General features: G+C 34.8%; 1 protein-coding gene across 1 annotated transcript in view; it reads left to right on the top strand.

The window, feature by feature from the left end:
- Positions 1-19,081, top strand: part of LOC123655626 (dynein axonemal heavy chain 2) — a 78,386-nt gene that overhangs the window by 41,522 nt on the left and 17,783 nt on the right. The window contains exons 51-64 of the mRNA XM_045591386.1: positions 8,467-8,608; positions 10,287-10,468; positions 11,734-11,857; positions 12,775-12,891; positions 13,098-13,184; positions 13,838-13,942; positions 14,206-14,432; positions 14,861-15,002; positions 15,419-15,506; positions 15,819-15,973; positions 16,685-16,784; positions 17,261-17,385; positions 17,900-18,122; positions 18,498-18,673. Of these exons, the coding sequence (XP_045447342.1) occupies positions 8,467-8,608; positions 10,287-10,468; positions 11,734-11,857; positions 12,775-12,891; positions 13,098-13,184; positions 13,838-13,942; positions 14,206-14,432; positions 14,861-15,002; positions 15,419-15,506; positions 15,819-15,973; positions 16,685-16,784; positions 17,261-17,385; positions 17,900-18,122; positions 18,498-18,673 (1,993 nt within the window). The remainder of the gene's footprint in view (positions 1-8,466; positions 8,609-10,286; positions 10,469-11,733; positions 11,858-12,774; positions 12,892-13,097; positions 13,185-13,837; positions 13,943-14,205; positions 14,433-14,860; positions 15,003-15,418; positions 15,507-15,818; positions 15,974-16,684; positions 16,785-17,260; positions 17,386-17,899; positions 18,123-18,497; positions 18,674-19,081) is intronic.

The raw sequence follows: 19,081 nt of genomic DNA, 5'->3' as shown, positions 1-19,081 counted from the left end.
TTCATATGTTAACGTATGAACAAATATTTTCGATTATATAACAATTCATATACTATAACGATGGTTTGAGGACTCATCAAAATATGGTATACTTTGGGAACTGTCTCTAAAATATACATCTTATATTTTATCAGCAATCATGTACTATAAGTATGGTTTGAGGACTCATCAAAATTTATTTTATTATTTATTTATTTATTTATTTAATTACAATTTGATTCTTTACAAATAAAATTAAAGTTTTTAAATATCACGGTGATCACAGCTAACAAACACATGCTTTTTTATTATTTACAATTCAAACACAAATTATTTAAACTACTTACACACACATACTTAACTACGTATCGAAGTTTTTATTCATTGATAATTTCTAGACATCACAAAATGTATCACAAAATAATATAAAACATATTCTATTAAAACATATAAAATAAATCAAAATCAGATGGCTTTTTTATCTAATTTACAACGAAAATCTAACTGAAACCACAGATATACAGATTTGAAGACAAAATTATTCACCGTATAACAAATATACTTTTTTTCCGAACCTCGTCAATGTTGACGCGAGTCTGATGCCTATGCTAGGAATAAAATACCTGTATTACAGGTCATCAGTCTCGCACAATCAAAATATCGCATACAATGCGACTGTCCCCACAATATACTGTAATATGTATATAGGTATATATGAGTATACTTTGGGAACTGTCTCTAAAATATACATCTTATATTTTATCAACATAATCATAATTATCCTCATTATAATATAAGAATGGTATGTTACATCAGAACTTTTGACCGGGTGGACTGATTTCGAGAATTTTTTTTTAATTGAAAGGTGGTGTGTGTCAATTGGTCCCATTTAAATTTATTTGAGATCCAACAACTACTTTTCGAGTTATATCTAATAATGCGTTTTTACTTGACGCTATTTTCGAAAATCTCGAAATAACTTTTTACTGGGTGTACCGATTTTGATAACTTTTAATTTAATCATAAGCTGATGTTTATTATGTGGTCACATTTAAATTTTATCGAGATATGATAACTACTTTTTGAGTAATCTTTGATAACGCGTGACTATTTTTTCGTCGATCTACATTGTATTACTTGTCGATGTAATTGAAGTTGGTTTTTTTTTTCGTTTGCCTACAAACACAATTATTTCACGACACTTCATATTTAAACTTATTTTTTTTAGATTTGTTAATTTTGACCGAAATAAATTTTTCCAGTTTCATATATACTTAGATAATATTTTCCTAAATGTGTAAAACTATTTTGCTTCCGCTTGCCAATTACTGCGATAAATAAAACATGGATTAAATTTTTACATACTTATTTGTGGTGTTATATGTAATTGTATATCTACTAAGACATGAATAACAAAATAGTTGACTTTTGTATAATAATGCTAAATTTACTATTAGGTATGCTATGTTTAAAAAAAAAAACAAGAGTAAAATATGTAAGAATATAAACATACTTAAATTATATTATTTCCACTCTTCTCGCTTTTCTATTTGCGATATCTATACACGGTCACCAACCCGCCTGCCCAGCGTGATCACTATGGGCAACACACATGAGCTCGAGCCATTTTTGGCTCGAACTTGTGGAGGCCTATGTCCAACAGTGGACTGCAATAGGCTGAAATCATGATGACGATGATGATGATACAAATAAAAATAAGTGTTGCTTAGCGTTATAGCTCGAGAATGGCTCGACCAATTCGGCTACTTTTTTTGTATTATATGTTCCATAAGGTCCACGGAAAGTTTAAATGGTATAAAAACAAAATTACCTCTTCTTCTTTTACTTAGTATTTTTACTTTTATTTAGTATTAACTTTTGACAGAACGAAGTCTGTCCGGGGACCTAGTAGTTTCGTGTTTGTCTATATGGTCCAATATTTCTTTCTATATGGATATTGTTGCTAAATTTGTTAATCTTTCCTGGCTTATTGTTGAGTGCAGATAATTTTTTATAAGTTTTAAACGACGTCAATAGGCAACAAGAAACCCGTACCACAAAAATATTAATTAAATGAAATTATTTTAAAAAAATATTTCTAATATGTTAAGTCAACATATCTTAAAACAGAATATCCCAGCAACATTCTAGTATAAAAACAAGTCTTTTAGAGCTACACGTACTTAGAAACGAAATAAAAACATGCATTATTATTTCACGTAAATGATATATCTAGAACGCCGAATTCGTCCTATATATATTTATTACGTATGAATCTAAAGGAAAAATTAATACACGTTTTGTTTGTTTTAATTTTTAATTTTATTTGTACTTACAAAGGTGCTAATAATTTTTATTTTTGGTAGTATGTACCTACCTACCTAATAAACTTTGGTTTTGAATTATTCATCTTTACATACATAAGATTTTCATTCCAGAGGCCAAAAAAATAAACAAATAAAAGACTATTCACACACTTCAATAAAATAATAATTCAATTACTATTTAACTACAATATTAAAATCATTAATGCAATAACGAGTGTTGTTTACGCAAACAAATGACGACTAGTCCACAAGCGGGGAGTTCCCCGGGGCCGCAGTACGGGTGGCGTGGGTTCGTTGCCATGGAAATTATTATCGTATAGGTAGGTTTAATTATATAAGTATCCGAGTGAACCTCGGCAATCGAGGGGTTATCCGCGATTTTTCAAGCTATAATCTAAACTCACTATCACGTACTCTGCATTTGTGTATTGATAAGCCATACCTAATTACTAATGACAGGTCTCATTCGCACACGATATATTAGGTATACGCGTAAGATCGATCGCTAGGCGCGCGCGCGGGAAGATGGACGCCCTACGACATACGAACCTTACGGCGGCTCTCGCCCTACTGACCTACCTACTTTCGGTAGTGAAAAATAAATTATAAAATTTTTAAAAAAATTAAAATTTATGTAGAAATACACTTATCATCATCATCATCATTACAGCCTATACAGTCCACTGCTGGACATAGGCCTTCACAAGTTTACGCCAAAAATAACGTGAACTCATGTGTTTTGCCAATAGTCACCACGCTGGGTAGGCGGGTCGGTGACCAACCCGCCTGCCCAGTGTGTGTGTGAGTTCAAATAATTTTATTTTCAAAACGTCGTCGCGTCGGGGGACTACTAAGTGAGAAAAACAGGTGTAGTCGCAGATTGCAACAAAAGAATTTATAAAGAAATTTTTACCAAATGTCACTTTTACTTACTCTGAAGCTGAAACCGCGTTTGTAAAATATTTGTTAATTTTTTTATGAAATCGTAAAATTTTACAATATTTTATATTAAAAGTCGATTTTACACTAATGTAATATATTAAAACATTACACACGTACAAATTTACGCGTCAGCTTCATATGTTACAACTTTTGTTTCCTTTTCGTCCCCGTTCAATACCGTAAGAAATTCAAGCCATTGAAATAGCGTTTTCATCGGTATATGACTTATCAATTACAGTCTTTTATTGAAAATAGGTATTGTGATATTGTGTGAATAGATCAAATAATGGTGGAGTGTATGTCGAAAAGAAAATCGATGGACTTATCAATATTGGCAATAGGAACGCTATCTAAAGATTGCCGTATATAGACGAGTGCGACTTACAGTATACGTTAAGAGCCATTTCACAATTTTACGCTCTGCAAATTTAAATTTGGTCGCATCGCGCGACTCGCGAGTCGTACGAGCCGCGCGATCTTTGTGCTAGTAAGAATAGTGTGACAAACAAAAGACCGTCTTGATCATTTTCTAATGTATAATAAAAATTAATAACTATGGTATAAAATGTTTTTACATAATTAATTTGTTAAAAATTTCAAGTATGTTATATAACAACAGTCAATAAATTTAAAATAAAAATAATAATTGTGTTTGCTCGCAAACGAAAAAAAACCGACTTCAATTACATCGACGAGTAATACAACGTAGATCGACGAAAAAATTGTCAAGTAACTACGCGTTATCAAAGATTACTCAAAAAGTAGTTATCAGATCTTAATAAAATTTATATGTGACCACATGACAAACATCAGCTATCGATTAAATTAAAAATTATTAAAATCGGTACACCCAGTAAAAAGTTATTGCGGATTTTCAAGAGTTTCCCTCGATTTCTCTGGGATCCCATCATCAGATTCTGGTTTCCTTATCATGGTACTAAATTTGAGATATCTCCTTTCCAACAAAAAAAGAATTATCAAAATCGGTACATCCAGTAGAAAGTTATGCGGTATATTATACAACGTAGGTCGACGAAAAAAGCGTCAAGTAAAAACGCATTATTAGACATAACTCGAAAAGTAGTTGTTAGATCTCAAATAAATTTAAATGGGACCAATTGGCACACACCACCTTTCGATTAAAAAAAATTGTCGAAATCGGTCCACACGGTCAAAAGTTCTGATGTAACATACATTAAAAAAAAAATACAGTCGAATTGAGAATCTCTTCTTTTTTTGGAAGTCGGTTAAAAAATCAATTTTATGAAATAGTTTTTTTTTTAAATTGATTTAGTTTTTTCAGTTTACGAATGAATCTAATATTTACGATATGAATAAAATAGCATTTTATAACATCGACACCGCCACAAGACAAAGAGATTGAAATGCCTATTTGTATTGATAATGTGAGAAAAGAAAATTAAATGATACATTTGTCTACAGAAATTATCATTATATTATTTTACAGTCATTTTCGTAATATGTTTATTTTATTATGAAAGTATCAAATGCGGTTTATCCGCTATAACAACAGGCGCTTGGCGCGTGTGAGCGAAAGAGACGGCTGCGCAGAATTTGACGTAGACCTTAAAGAGCGCTAGCGCTCGACTGATTTACTAGGCTTGATGCGTGGTAATATATACTGTATTTTTATTATTTAATATAAACTGTATTAAAAATGATTACATCTTTTAATTATTATTTTTTGTATTCGTTAATGATGTAAGTTTACTTTGATGAAGATAGTTCGTTAAAATTTCTTAGTTTTCTAAGAAAAATATCGCTTTAAAATTGTACTTATTTGGAAAATATTCGTAGCTTTAAATTTTTTTTTATCGATTAATAGAGATACAAATGGAATAAAAATTTGTTCTAGTAAAATTATATTCCACATACATAATATAAATCAAAATTCTAATCTGACTATCGACTACAACAAAGGTTGTTCTATTATATTTCAAGAATATAAATTACATTATTGCATCCAACACTGAGATTGACCACGTCAAAATATTACAATTTCGCGGATTATTACCGATTTTTGTGAAATGGCTCTTAAATATCATGAGCAACAGTTAAATGTGTACAATAATGACTCCAGATTGTATTCGAATAGTAGAGATAATTTAAGGACAGTCCCCGAATCATACTCTTAATAGGAAAGAGTACTTGAAAGACTTCTGAAAAATAGGTATTTGAATAAAATGTAACTGTCTCGCTGTATGCCGTCGCCGCACCCCGAGACAAGAAAGGGATAACTGCAGCTCAGACCGTTTTAGGTAGGTAGATAATTATTGACCAAAACAGAATTTCGTAGTCGACTATTTCTTCCCCAAAACATGCCATTTTTATGTTACTAAAAAACCTTCAGCCATGCCTCTGTATTCCGGTTTTTTGTAAATACGCATAATTTTTTAATGAGTGTCTGAAAATGTATAAAATAATTGTATTTGCTCGCAAACGAAAAAAAAACCAATTTCAATTACATCGACAAGTAATACAACTTAGGTAACTACGCGTTATCAAAGATTACTCAAAAATTAGTTATCAGATCTCGATAAAATTTATATGTGACCACACGATAAACATCAGCTCTCGATTAAATTAAAAATTATCAAAATAGTACACCCAGTAAAACGTTATACGGATTTTCGAAAGTTTCTCTCGATTTCTCTGGGATTCCATCATCAGGTCCTAGTTTCCTTATCATGGTACTAAATTAGAGATATCTCCTTTCCAACAAAAAAAGAATAATCAAAATTGGTACATCCAGTAAAAAGTTATGCAGTATAATACAACGTAGGTCGACGAAAGTAGCGTCAAGTAAAAACGCATTATTAGATATAGCTCGAAAAGTAGTTGTAAGATCTCAAATAAATTTTGATTGACACACACCACTTTTCGATTTAAAAAAAAATGTCAAAATCGGTCCACCCGGTCAAAAGTTCTGATGTAACATACATAAAAAAAATACAGTCGAATTGAGAACCTCCTCCTTTTTGGGAGTCGGTTAAAAATAGGCAATATTTCTAGTTTTTGAAGACTGACTGACTGTTTTAAAACCAGACTCCAAAGTATACAAATGTCCCCTAACCATACGTCCGCTCGAAAAACTGTCGGCAAAACATACGTTATGCCTATACTTATGCATATAAGTATATGGAAATCGCGAATCTCAAACTGTAATAAATTTTCAATGTCCTTGAGCCGAAAACACGAATAATTGCGAACATACCACGTTTTGGCTTTGGAGTTTTTTTTTTACATTTTTAGAGTTAGCTTTCGCCCAGAAAACTATTGGCAACAAGAAAAAAATAATTTGGAAAATCTAAATATGGGCGACTCCTAACGCTAATTTTTTTATACAAAACTTTTTTGCGTTCCTTACTCACACAAGCACTAGCAAGAAGAAGAATATAATACACCGTGAGTGTTTTTAATGCCAACGCGATTGTCGGACGTAATCATAATATTTCTATCTACTCTATCCCTATATGCTATATCTATTAAAGTCTTTTATTGAAAATACATATTGTTTATTGATAAAATATTAGTGGAGTGTATGTCTAAGATAAAATCCGTGGTGGTAATAGAAACTATCTTGTTATGTATATTGTTGAGTGCGACTTATAGTATACTTTATATGTGAATAAAAATGTTTCCAAACTATACCTTCCAGGTTTTCAAGTAGAAGAGATAATTTGAGGACAGTCCGCAAATTATACTTCCCTATAAACTGACCCCAAACCATACGCTTAATATAAAGATACTTTGAGGACAGTCCTCAAATTATACTTCCCTATAAACTGTCCCCAAACCATACGCTTAATATAAAGATACTTTGAAACCAGTCTCCAAAGTATACAAATGTCCCCACACCATACGTCCGCTCGAAAAACTGTCTGCAAACCATACGTTATGCATATATATATATGTCCCATTGAATGCGATACTTTTTTAATAATTTTTATGAGTATTTAGTAATTAATGTATTGTATAATACTAAACTATACAAATAAATAAAACTGGAATGTCTGTTTGTAATATTAAAATAACCACTTTTTACTAAATGCATATGGATTTATACACGGTACATATACCAAAATGACACTTTATAACATTTTTGTCTGTCTGTCTGTCTGTTTGTTCCGCCTAATCTCTGAAACGGCTGGACCGATATTGACTGAACTTTCACTGGCAGATAGCTAATGTAGTAGGGAGTAACTTAGGCTACTGAAAAATAACTTTTTTGTTAAAATTCACGCGGACTAAGTCGCGAGCACAGCTAGTAATAAATAAAAAATTGAAATAATAATAGAATTTATGTTGTTAGACATGTTTCTGTTTTATTTTTACAACTAATTTGTTATACTGGCCAAGATAATGTAATGAAGTAGAGCCGAGTATAGAGTGAAGGAGAACATTGGCAGCCAATTATTCTTGTCTTTAAATTTTAGAATCCATTCATGGTTTATTTAATAATAATAATAATACAATTTATTGTACACCAAAAACAGAAATAATACATAGCAAAGAAAGATTTTTTTTTACAATGTATTCATTAGGTACAAAGAGCGGTCTTCTCGCCAAAAAGCGATCTCTTCCAGGCAACCTTAGGGCAAAGGAAATGGTCTAGCGTCAGCATAGGTTTCAAGTTACAATAAATTTATGATAAGTATTCAGTTAATTAAACATATACATACATACATACATACATACACATATAATTATACTTATAAATTACTTCTTTATTGTTGAGTTCGAAGAAAATGCTTCCTGTGCTGTGTGGCTACGGCACTAAAGAATTTAGCCACCCCCTCTCTTCCCGTGGGTGTCGTAAGAGGCGACTAAGGGATAACAAGGTTCCACAACCACCTTGGAACTTAAGAAGCCGACCGATGGCGGGTTAACCATCCAACTGCTGGCTTTGAAATACACAGGCCGAAGACGGGCAGCAGCGTCTTCGGTGCGATAAAGCCAGTACTGCGGTCACCAACCCGCCTGCCCAGCGTGGTGACTATGGGCAAAACACATGAGTTCACGTTATTTTTGGCGTTAACTTGTGGAGGCCTATGTCCAGCAGTGGACTGTATAGGCTGTAATGATGCTTCCTAAACAAAATTATATTATTATTGTCTGATTATTCTAGAATAATATGGGTTTATTTGAACCCAATTTCAATGTTATTTTGTTTTATTAACATCGCTTTATTTCTTAGAAATCGCATCCGGCAATATCCAGCGCTTATTAATTCGACGACAACGAATTGGTTCTTGGAGTGGCCGCGTGAAGCGTTGCTTGAAGTAGCTTACAAGTTCCTTGAGGGTGTTGAGCTACTTGCTTCTATTACTGGCCCTAGAGTATGTAATACTATTTATTTAAGAATTACAAATATGAAAGGAATAATAATTGTGTTTGCAGGCAAACGAACAAAAACCGACTTCAATTATATCGACAAGTAATACAACGTAGGTAGACGAAAAAATAGTCAAGTAAATACGCATTATCAAAGATTACTCTAAAAGTTGTAATCAGATCTCGATTAAATTTAAATGTGACCTCATGATAAACATCGGCTTTCGATAAAATTAAAAATCATCAAAACCGGTACACCCAGTAAAAAGTTATGGGGATTTTCAAGACTTTCTCGATTTCTCTGGGATCTCATCATCAGATCCTGGTTTCCTTATCATGTTACCACACCAGGGATATCTCCTTTTCAACAAAAGAAGAATTATCAAAATCGGATCACGACGGAGTTATTCTCGAACATACATATTTTTTTGAAGTCGGTAAAAAATATTACAGGTAACTAACAAAATACCCAGCAGTATACAGATAAAGGAACGTTAGTTGATCATCGTCTCCCTTTTTTATTTGAAATTCCAAATCCCATAGACGAATTACTTGTATAAGAGAAAAAAGTACCTAATTTATTTAGGATATCATGTGGTTATAATGAGTTGTATTTTCTTAGCTCAGTCACGCCCTGTGACCAATGAAATAGTAGTAATGTAGAAAGTCGTTTTCATATTGACTAGTTTAAGTAAGCTATTAAAACAGGCTACGCTAAGCTGACCTATTTAGATTTGACGAAATAATTTACACACTACTACAAATATTTGATATTACCAAATACCATATCATAGGTTATGAGAGTCTTTGCCATATAACGATAAGGGCCTATGACCAGCATGCCTTTTTCTTCATGTTGAAGAAGGATTGGAATCTAATCCACCACGCTGGTCTACTCGTACTTCGGGTTGATGGATATATTCCCTACTATCAGGTATTAATGGTAACAACCGGGACCTACGACCTTACGTGCTCTCCGAGGCACAGTGGGGAGACGCACAAGGACAGACATTCAAACCGGTAAGAAATCTTTGTGCAAATACAAATCCATCCCGAGCGAGAATCGAGCCCGCAAACGGTACGTGTTTTAGGCGACTAATCACACCACTACATTGTGTGCATTATATATTACCACATTCTAATAGTGTATATAAATAACTTAATGTATCACACTCACTGACTCCCAATAGTATTAATTATATTTGGGTTGGGGGTCCGGAAAAACAGACAATACACAGGCAAAAATGCCACGACCATGGAAAACATAGGAAGGGCCAATTCGAATTTTTGCTATTTCTGGGCATCGAACTGTCAACCGCCAGCGCAATAGCCGTGAGCCAGTGCTGTAACCGTTGCGCCACGCTTCAGCCTGTAATATCCCACTACTGGGAATAGGCCTCTTTTCCCATGTAGGAGAAGGATCAGAGCTTAATTCACCACGCTGTTCCAATGCGCGTTGGCGGATATATGACCGATAGCTTAACGTGCTCTCTGAGGCACGGTAGGGAGACCCACAAGGACTGCACAAACACCCAGACCACGGAAAACACCTGTATGGCCAATTCAAATGTTTGTCATGTGCGGGGATCGAGCCCGCAACCGCCAGCGCAACAGGAATAATCCATAGCTGTGACCGTTGCGCCAACGTGTCGTCAATAATATCTCTGAAAATCATTATTCCAGGTTCGCAGAAAGGAGTCTCTGATTGAGAGTCGTGAAGATACTTTACGAGCATCAGTAGCATCTATAATGTCTCTGATACACTCGTCAGTTGGACAGTACTCTGTGAAGATGTGGCGTGAGATGAGAAGAACTAACTACGTCACTCCTACTAATTATCTTGAACTGGTCTCAGGATATAAGGAGTGAGTTAGATTTTGAGAAATTTGCTCTGATATGAATCAGCCTGTATCATTCCGTTGTTGGGATAAGCCCCTTTTCTTTACACATTCCTATGTCCCTAAGGGTCGGAGCTTAATTCAAGCCGTTGCAAAACAGCGATTTAGGGAATAATTTATATTAATAGTCGTTTTGCTCCATAATGGAGAAGGGTTAGAGCCTAATTCATCACACTGCTCTACTGCCGGTTACCAGTTAATTCTTATATTTGATTAGCAAATCGAAACCCTGACCACTGATGCTTAGACGAATGCACAACTATACCTGAATGGTTGTTGAAAAGTTTACTACAGTACAATTTTTTCTTTGTTTGTTTGCTTGAACGCACTTATCTCGGGAACTACTAGTCCGGTTTGAACAATTCTTTCATTGTTAGATAGCCCATTTATCGAGAAAGGCTATATAATTTTTTAGTACCTCTTTTTTTTTAAATTAACGTGGGTGAAATCGCGGTGCACATCTAGTACGGGTATAAGGTCCTTAATGCTGGACAAACATTTTTTTTAAAGTAAAACTTCTTTACGAAAGCTTGACTTGGGGAGTAAGCTTGTGAATGTGTGAGGAGAGCGTTACAAAAAGTGTGATTGGGCGAGGCGAACGGAAGTTAAGAGGGAGATATAAGTTAGATGGAGCTAAAGAAGTTTTTCTTCAGTCATGTGGTCTAAAGTACACTCGTTGGTTTTTTCAGAATAAGGAAATGTTATTGTGTTTACATATTCCTATTTATAAATAGCTGCATTGTTTGTATGGCCTAATATTTCTTCATACCTCGTCTTACTAAATGAAAGTAGTGGTCCTTAAAATTGGATCAGTACTGATTTTCTTTTCGTTCTGTAATACACATTTAGTTGACTTACCTATATACTGTGCCTGTACTGTGTTACCTATATATATATGCTGTGTGGCCACGGCATCAAAGAATATAGCCACCCCCTTTCTTCCCGTGGGTGTCGTAAGAGGCGACTAAGGGATAACATAGTTCCACCACCACCTTGGAACTTATAAAGCCGACCGATGGCGGGATAACCATCTAATTGCTGGCTTTTTAGCCAGCCCTGCGGTCATCAACCCGCCTGCCCAGCGTGGTGATTATGGGCAAAACACATGAGTTCGCGCCATATTTGGCGCGAACTTGTGTAGGCCTATGTCCAGCAGTGGACTGCAATAGGCTGAAATGATGATGATAGTGATGATGATGATGATGATGATGACCTATATACTATTTTTACAGGATGTTAAGGCTAAAGAGGATCGAAATAGCTCTACAGGCGAACAAGTTGCGAAATGGCTTAGGTAAAGTGGAAGAAACGACGAAATTAGTCGGTCAAATGTCCGAAGAATTGGCTACAGCTCAGGTATAGTACTCACTTTTAATAGTTTTTAATTTCTTTCCTTAATTGGCGATGTTTTTACTTATATTGAAATGCAGATGGACAATCATACTTGTGTACATCTATATATTAATACGTGGAGCAAAAACTTTGTATGCCTTTTTCTGAAAATTGCGCAGACGGATGAGTATAAAATTTCGTACATACACTTATATTTTATATACAGAAGGAGTGCAGAATGCTATTTTTTTTTTAATAATACATAAAAATATGTTAAATCGATACAAAAATATTACACACACTACCATGCATTTGACGCATACACGCATATTATACTCTTTTATTGATTGTCAAAGTCTACAGTCTTTCAAAAGTTTCAAAACTTGTTAAATTGAAATTTTTAAAAAAAGGTTCTTTATTTTCATTGTTTTTTTTTTTTTAATTTTTAATTAAGGTCGAATATCGACCACTGGGCGACCACTAGATATTATAAATACCCGAGCGATCGTTACTCACAGTAGGGAATATATCCGCCAACCCACAGTGGAGCAGCGTGGTGAATAGAGCTCCAATCTTTCTCGTGCATGGAGAAAGAGGGCTGTGGCCAGCGGTGGGATGGCGGTCACGGGCCGAATGCGAACGTGCGCGTAGGTAGGTAACAGAGGTAGGGCACAGCAGGAATTCCCTGCTCAAAATATGGAGCAGCCCGACTGGGGTAGTACCTCGACCTTACAGATGATCACAGCTAAATAATACTGTTTTCAAACAGTATTGTGTTCCTGTTGGTGAGTAAGGTGACCAGAGCTCCTGGGGGATTGGGGATAGGGTCGGCAACGCGCTTGCGATGCTTCTGGTATTGCAGGTGTCTATAAGCTACGGTAATCGCTTACCATCGGGTGAGCCGTACGCTTGTTTGCCGACCTAGTGATATATAAATAAAGGTGCAAGTGGCGGAGTACACGGCGCAGTGCGTGGAGTACATGGGCGTCATCAACGCGCAGCAGCGCAACGCCGACGAGCAGCAGCGCAGTGTCGCCGCGCGCAGCAAGAAGACGCAGGTTCGACCTCTCTCTCTCTCTCGCTCCGTTCGCGTCACCCGATCACACTTTTCGTAACTCCCTCTGCAGGTATTTACCAGCTTACTCCCAAGTCGAGCGTGCGTGAAGAAGTTTTACTACAAAAGTAATATGATTTTAATTTTTACGATTCGAAAGTGTTATTGCATAATACTTGGATAGAGAAGTTTTCGATTTTAATTTTGTAGGAAGAGGAGGTTCAGTGTAAGAAGCTAGCCGACGCCGCCATGCGCGACCTCGCTAGCGCCATGCCGGCCCTCGAGGAAGCCGTCAAGGTATCTGATTTTTCTTTCAGGATAAGTTCTTAAACATTTATGATCATTATGAACACTTTTGATTTCACGAGATCATTCATTCATAACATTTTGGAACTTTCAATACTTCAGTGACGTTAAATCGCCATTTTCACGGTTGGCTGACTGTCTGACTTTATAACTGGCTGTGCTGTTTTGCTCGACTTGGTCAAATGATTGTAATTCGAATGATTTTAGTGATGAAACCGCAATGTCGTACATACAAAGACAAGTTAACTTCAGAACGTAGAAACTGATTGTGATGATTGTGTAGATCGGTCTTCTAGATTGCTATAACACCGCCTTTGGACACCATTATTTATTTGTAATATTTAAACAGATTTAATTTTGTAGTGACCCAGCCACGCGTTGCTGTGGTTCAGTAATTATAATTTATTAAAATATACGTAAATTCTATATTCCAACGCCCCATCTATAATCTAGAAACAGAAATAAGGCGCCATCTGCCGGATATCTGTGTAACTTAGATTTCAAACCGCCATCTATTAGGATTTTATAGAACTAACCGATAAATACACATTAAATATATGTTATCCCTTCTATGATAAAAATGATAAATAAATAACAAGAAAAAAACTATAGATACTCTTATTTTCTCTATTTTTCTCTTACAGGCCTTGGATGCCCTCAACAAGAAGGATATTACAGAAGTAAAGTCGTATGCAAAGCCTCCGCAAAAAGTGGAAATGGTAATGGAGGCTGTACTTATTTTGCTGCAGGTCGGTTGCTAAGCTGAACAATATGTATTTTTTTTGTGGTTTTGGCTACTATTACTAAATATTCGGCATATAACCCTTTACATTATATAACTTTTATTATTAAACCGAATTCAACGAGAAAACCTTACACTAGGCTATAACTAATAACAAAACACCTTTTTCTCATACCGACTTCATATATATCTCAAAAAATTGAATAACTTTTATCTATATAAGTTGTAAGTACTGTTAATAGCAAAAAATATAATGTTGCTTGATTATAGAAAGAACCAACTTGGGCAGAAGCGAAACGACAGCTGGGCGACCAATACTTTCTGGATAGATTACGAGATTTTGACAAAGATAATATAGCTGATAAAACGTTGAAGAAAATCGGCACTTACACGGCAAAACCAGACTTTGATCCAGAAATAGTTGGAACTGTGTCTCTTGCAGCTAAATCGTTGTGTTTGTGGGTACGAGCCATCGAGAAGTATGGAAAAGTTTACAAGTGAGGTTTTTTTTTCAATTTTGGCCAAATATTGGTCACGCCAAAGTCATATGTCAAAATGTTGAGCTTGAGACACAGTGATATATTTTATAATTTTACTAGCTGACTGCGCAAACGTTTCTTTGCCATATATGTTATTAACCCACTTAATCCCCCCCCCCTTATAACTTAGGGGTATGAAAAATAGATGTTGGCCGATTCTCAGACCTAGCCGATATGCCCACAAAATTTTATTAAAATCGGTCGAGCCGTTTCGGAGGAGTTCAATGTTTAACACCATGACACGAGAATTTTATATATTAGAAGAAGATTAATCAAAAGTTAGACTTAGTACAAAAGAATTCTCTACCAGTTAAACACAACTTACAATTGATTGATAGAAGTGTAAAGAATTTTAAAGGATTGATCAAATATTACAAATATTACAGGATAGTAAAACCGAAGAAAGAACGTCTAGAAGAGGCTCTAGAATCTTTACGTATGAAGCAACAGATATTAGCCGAAGCGCGCGCGAAACTTAAGGAGCTGAGTGAAATGATCGCTCGCTTGCAAAAGGAGTATGATGAAAAGGTAGATAAACTTGTAATTTGTAGAACTATTTGTACATGAGACGTTTGTAATCACACATTTCAAATCTGATATCCTCTTCCAAGGGAAAGGTTCAGAATTTTCGGATAAATAATATCCAGTATCCTAGGCTGTAGTATGGACTTATCAAGTGAAAGTCATTGAAATTCATGCGGCAGTTTAGGTGTAGTGCGTGTTCAAAAAAGACAGAAATACTTTCCAAAAATTTGTCACAATTCAAAGTACGAAAAAATTTGCACACCTCTTGGTGCTTTGAAATATGTGAGTAAATTATTGGTTTCTTATGAATTTTTTGTGTGAGTAAAGTCAATACAAAGTACCTCTATTTTGGTTTCTGATTGCAAATTTTAAATATATTTGTTCCGTGGTTTTTCAAATAAAAAAATATTGAAATTAAGGTGGCCCAAAAAGAGGAATTGGAGAGGAAATCCAGGATGCTGCAATTGAAACTAGAGCGAGCTGAAGCTCTCATCACTGGTCTTTCAGGTATATATTTACTTCTCTAACATTCTGTAATGTTCCACTCCTGGATAAATTACTACTTTTAAATAAAATTTTAGAGTTAATTAGCTCCTATGAGACTTAGAGCATTGTTTTATAGTCTATATTAAATATTAAGCAATTTTTAAATTAGACTAATGACTGGCATGATTAATGTATTAGAACCAGCAATGAGACTTTTGTTATAAAAAAAATTGGTATAAAATTACCTGTTTTCCAAAACGAAGCTAAAATTACGTTATTAGTCAGAAATAATAATATTGCTTGGTGGACTTAACGCAATCCTTGAATTGTCAGGTGAGCGAGAAAGATGGGAAATGACAGTGGAACGCCTAGACAAAGAATTTGACAACCTACCCGGTGACTGTCTTATCGCGACAGGATTTGTAGCCTACCTCGGACCCTTCGTATCTGAGTATCGCGAAGACTTGATGGGAGATTGGTTTAGAGAGGTAGGAAATCGAAAATGGCATGAATTACAATAAAATAGTTTTGGCAAAGAGGGTGGCGGTACTCGCAAGCTGTTTTTTTTTATACAGCTAGATCGACAAACAAGCGTTACGGCTCATGTGATGGTAAGCGATTACTGTAGCTTATAGATGCTTGCAACACCAGAAACATTACAAGCGCGTTGCTGATCCTACCCCCAATCCCCCAGGAGCTCTGGTCATCTTACTTACCAACAGGAACACAATACTGCTTGAAAACAGTATTATTTAGCTGTGATCTTCTGTAAGGTCAAGGTACCAACCCAGACGGGCTGCTCCATATATTGAGCAGGAAATTTCCTGCTGTGCCTTACCTGAGTTAAAATACCTCAGTTTTATCGTTACTTGTCTCTGAGAACTAAGTTCTACATAGACCTTTTTCTCTCTTATCTGATATCTGATGAATCTTCAAATACCACAAAGATTTTATTTAATACTAGCTAGATTAATTAAGATTGGCTAAGAGGGGGTATATTTCATGTGTGTAGATTTTGAGGTATTATCTTAAAAGGATTTCATGCTTTGTTTAAAGAAAAGTTTGTTCAAGAAAACAACATATATTGTACTCATGAACGAGGCTTTTTTTGAGAAGGGAATTTCGCGAGACATAATAATTAGAAGATTTGGAAATTCTGTACGACAGTTATTGATCAATTCTTTTCACCCATCCGATAGGTATACAATGAATCATTACCAGTAACGATGGATCTAAGTATGAAGGTATTTCTTCTTGACGATGCAACTCTGAGGGACTGGAATTATATGGGGCTACCAGGTATTTAGAATAGAGACTATTATTACAAATATCCAATTATCAGAATGATATAATAACAAAACTAAACTTAGGTACAATAAATAATCTTCAATACGTCGATTTCCTAAATCTAGAAACAGTTATTGCAATTGAGATCATAAAAAAAAATAGATTAGCGCTTAGAAAGTATGAATTGGAAATTTAATCGTACTCCTAAATTTCCTTAACCTGATTAGAATTAAAAAATACATAATAAACGTTCATTTTGGTTTTCAAAAATAAATAAAAAGAAAATAAAACAATTACCAACATAAAATCTAAAATACTTTGCTCATTAAAAGCCCTCATTTAACGTTTGCTGCACCTGTTGAGATACAGAGCTGTTTTTCTGTGAAGCCATCTATTTAAACTAATATTTAAACGTTAAAATTACGCTATACATCTGTTTAGAAAATTGTATTAATCCTATGATTAAACTTTATTCCTAAATCTTGTAGATGATAACTTCAGCGCTGAGAATGGTATAATAGTAGTTCGAGCAACACGTTGGCCACTAGCTGTCGACCCTCAGGGTCAAGCGCTTATATGGATTTCAAGACTGGAGGAAAAGAACGATATTCAGGTATTAACCTATTACATGCTTCAAATACATCTTAATGCACACTTCTTCTAACGGGTTTGTAGTCTGGTACTGTTTTTTATGTGCTTTTTTATGTCTTAGTATACTATCGTTTGTAGTCATTCTTTCATTGTTGCGAGAATGACATTTAGGCTCTTGAACTGCTTCAACTACATCTTATGCCTTTCGGCTCTGTGGTCTAGCGCTAAGTTATATTTCCTAGTATACTGCTACCAGTGTTTTTACCGTCTTGTTAGTAAGAAATCTCATAGAAGCAAGTCTCTCTTTATAGTAAGAGGTGTGCCGCGCGGTTTCAACCGCGTTCGTTGAATATTGTTTTTGAAATAAATATTTATGTCTATTACCAGTTTTTGAATCATCCGCACAATTCATCCGTACAGTAAAAACGTCATTTGGATCCTTAAACTTACATTTTTAGATAAATTCCTGTTTTTTTTCTACAAAAAGGTAACGGATTAAAATCTTAGCTAATAACATGGCTTTGATTGTCATACAGATTGTCGACTTTGGTCAGCCTAATTATCTGAAAATCATGGAAGTTTGTCTATCAGAAGGAAAGCCCATCATTGTCCAGAATGTAGGCGAGGTTCTCGATCCATCCATCGCACCTATTTTGGACAAGGCTATCGTCAAAATCGGCGCTGATTTGGTAATTAAGTTTAATGAGAAAATGGTGCCATATAATCTCGCATTTAAAATGTATCTAACAACAAAACTTGGTAAGCATTTTTGATTATTTTTGTAGAATTACTAACTGAATGGGAATTGAAAGTGATTGAACGCTGATTCAGCCGAACTTCATACTTCTAAATAATTGTTAGAAAACGTATCTTTTTCTATCTATGACCTTGGCAGAAGTTACAGTTTCAGTGATCGAAAATCACTTTCAGTTAAAATCGACTTTATTAAAGTTATCATTATGTATTGTTACTTTAAAAAGACAACGTAAAACAAAACAAATATGGTTTTAGAATATGGATATATACTTTTGTTCTGTAGATTAGTTTAAGAAATTGGCAAAAGTTGTTAAATGATTTTTGCGGTCATTAGAGTATTCTAGTACTTTCTAAATAGTTAGGAAATTATTTATCAAGGTAATCCAGTGTACACACCAGAAACATTGACCAAAACCACAATGGTTAACTTTGCGGTAAAGGAACAGGGTCTGACCGCTCAACTACTCAGTATCGTGGTTCGGAAGGAAAGACCGCAACTGGAGACAATGAAGGATAATCTCGTGATGACAATTGCTAACAACAAGAAAGTTCTGGTGAGTGTCTGTGAACTTTAAATTTTAAGAAATTCTGAGGAAATGCTTAGAAAACTGTTTCCCTTTTCTTTTTTTTCTGTCAGTTTTTCATTTCTTAGAGTTTTTAATTTACATATTTTATAACATAAATCCTCGGTCTGTTCCTACGGTAAGCAACTTAATACTTGTATTATAGGAAACAGCCGACTGTTATAGCCAACTTTTTTATTGATAAATACATATATAGAAATAATACATATAACAATAAATAAATACATACAAATATTGCACCCAAACTCAGGTTAGAAACGAGCCCACAAAAGATAAGGATGTAACTTTTTTTTATGGTTTATACATTACACAGCCGTCTCAGTTGCCGTTGAAAACTTTTTTAATGTTTGTGGAAATTGATCTACTGATGTGCATATT

The sequence above is a fragment of the Melitaea cinxia genome, chromosome 8 (genome assembly GCF_905220565.1).
Source record: "Melitaea cinxia chromosome 8, ilMelCinx1.1, whole genome shotgun sequence".
Lineage (NCBI taxonomy): Eukaryota > Metazoa > Arthropoda > Insecta > Lepidoptera > Nymphalidae > Melitaea > Melitaea cinxia.
Note: the sequence above shows the minus strand (reverse complement) of the source record. Positions and strands in the feature narration are given on the sequence as shown.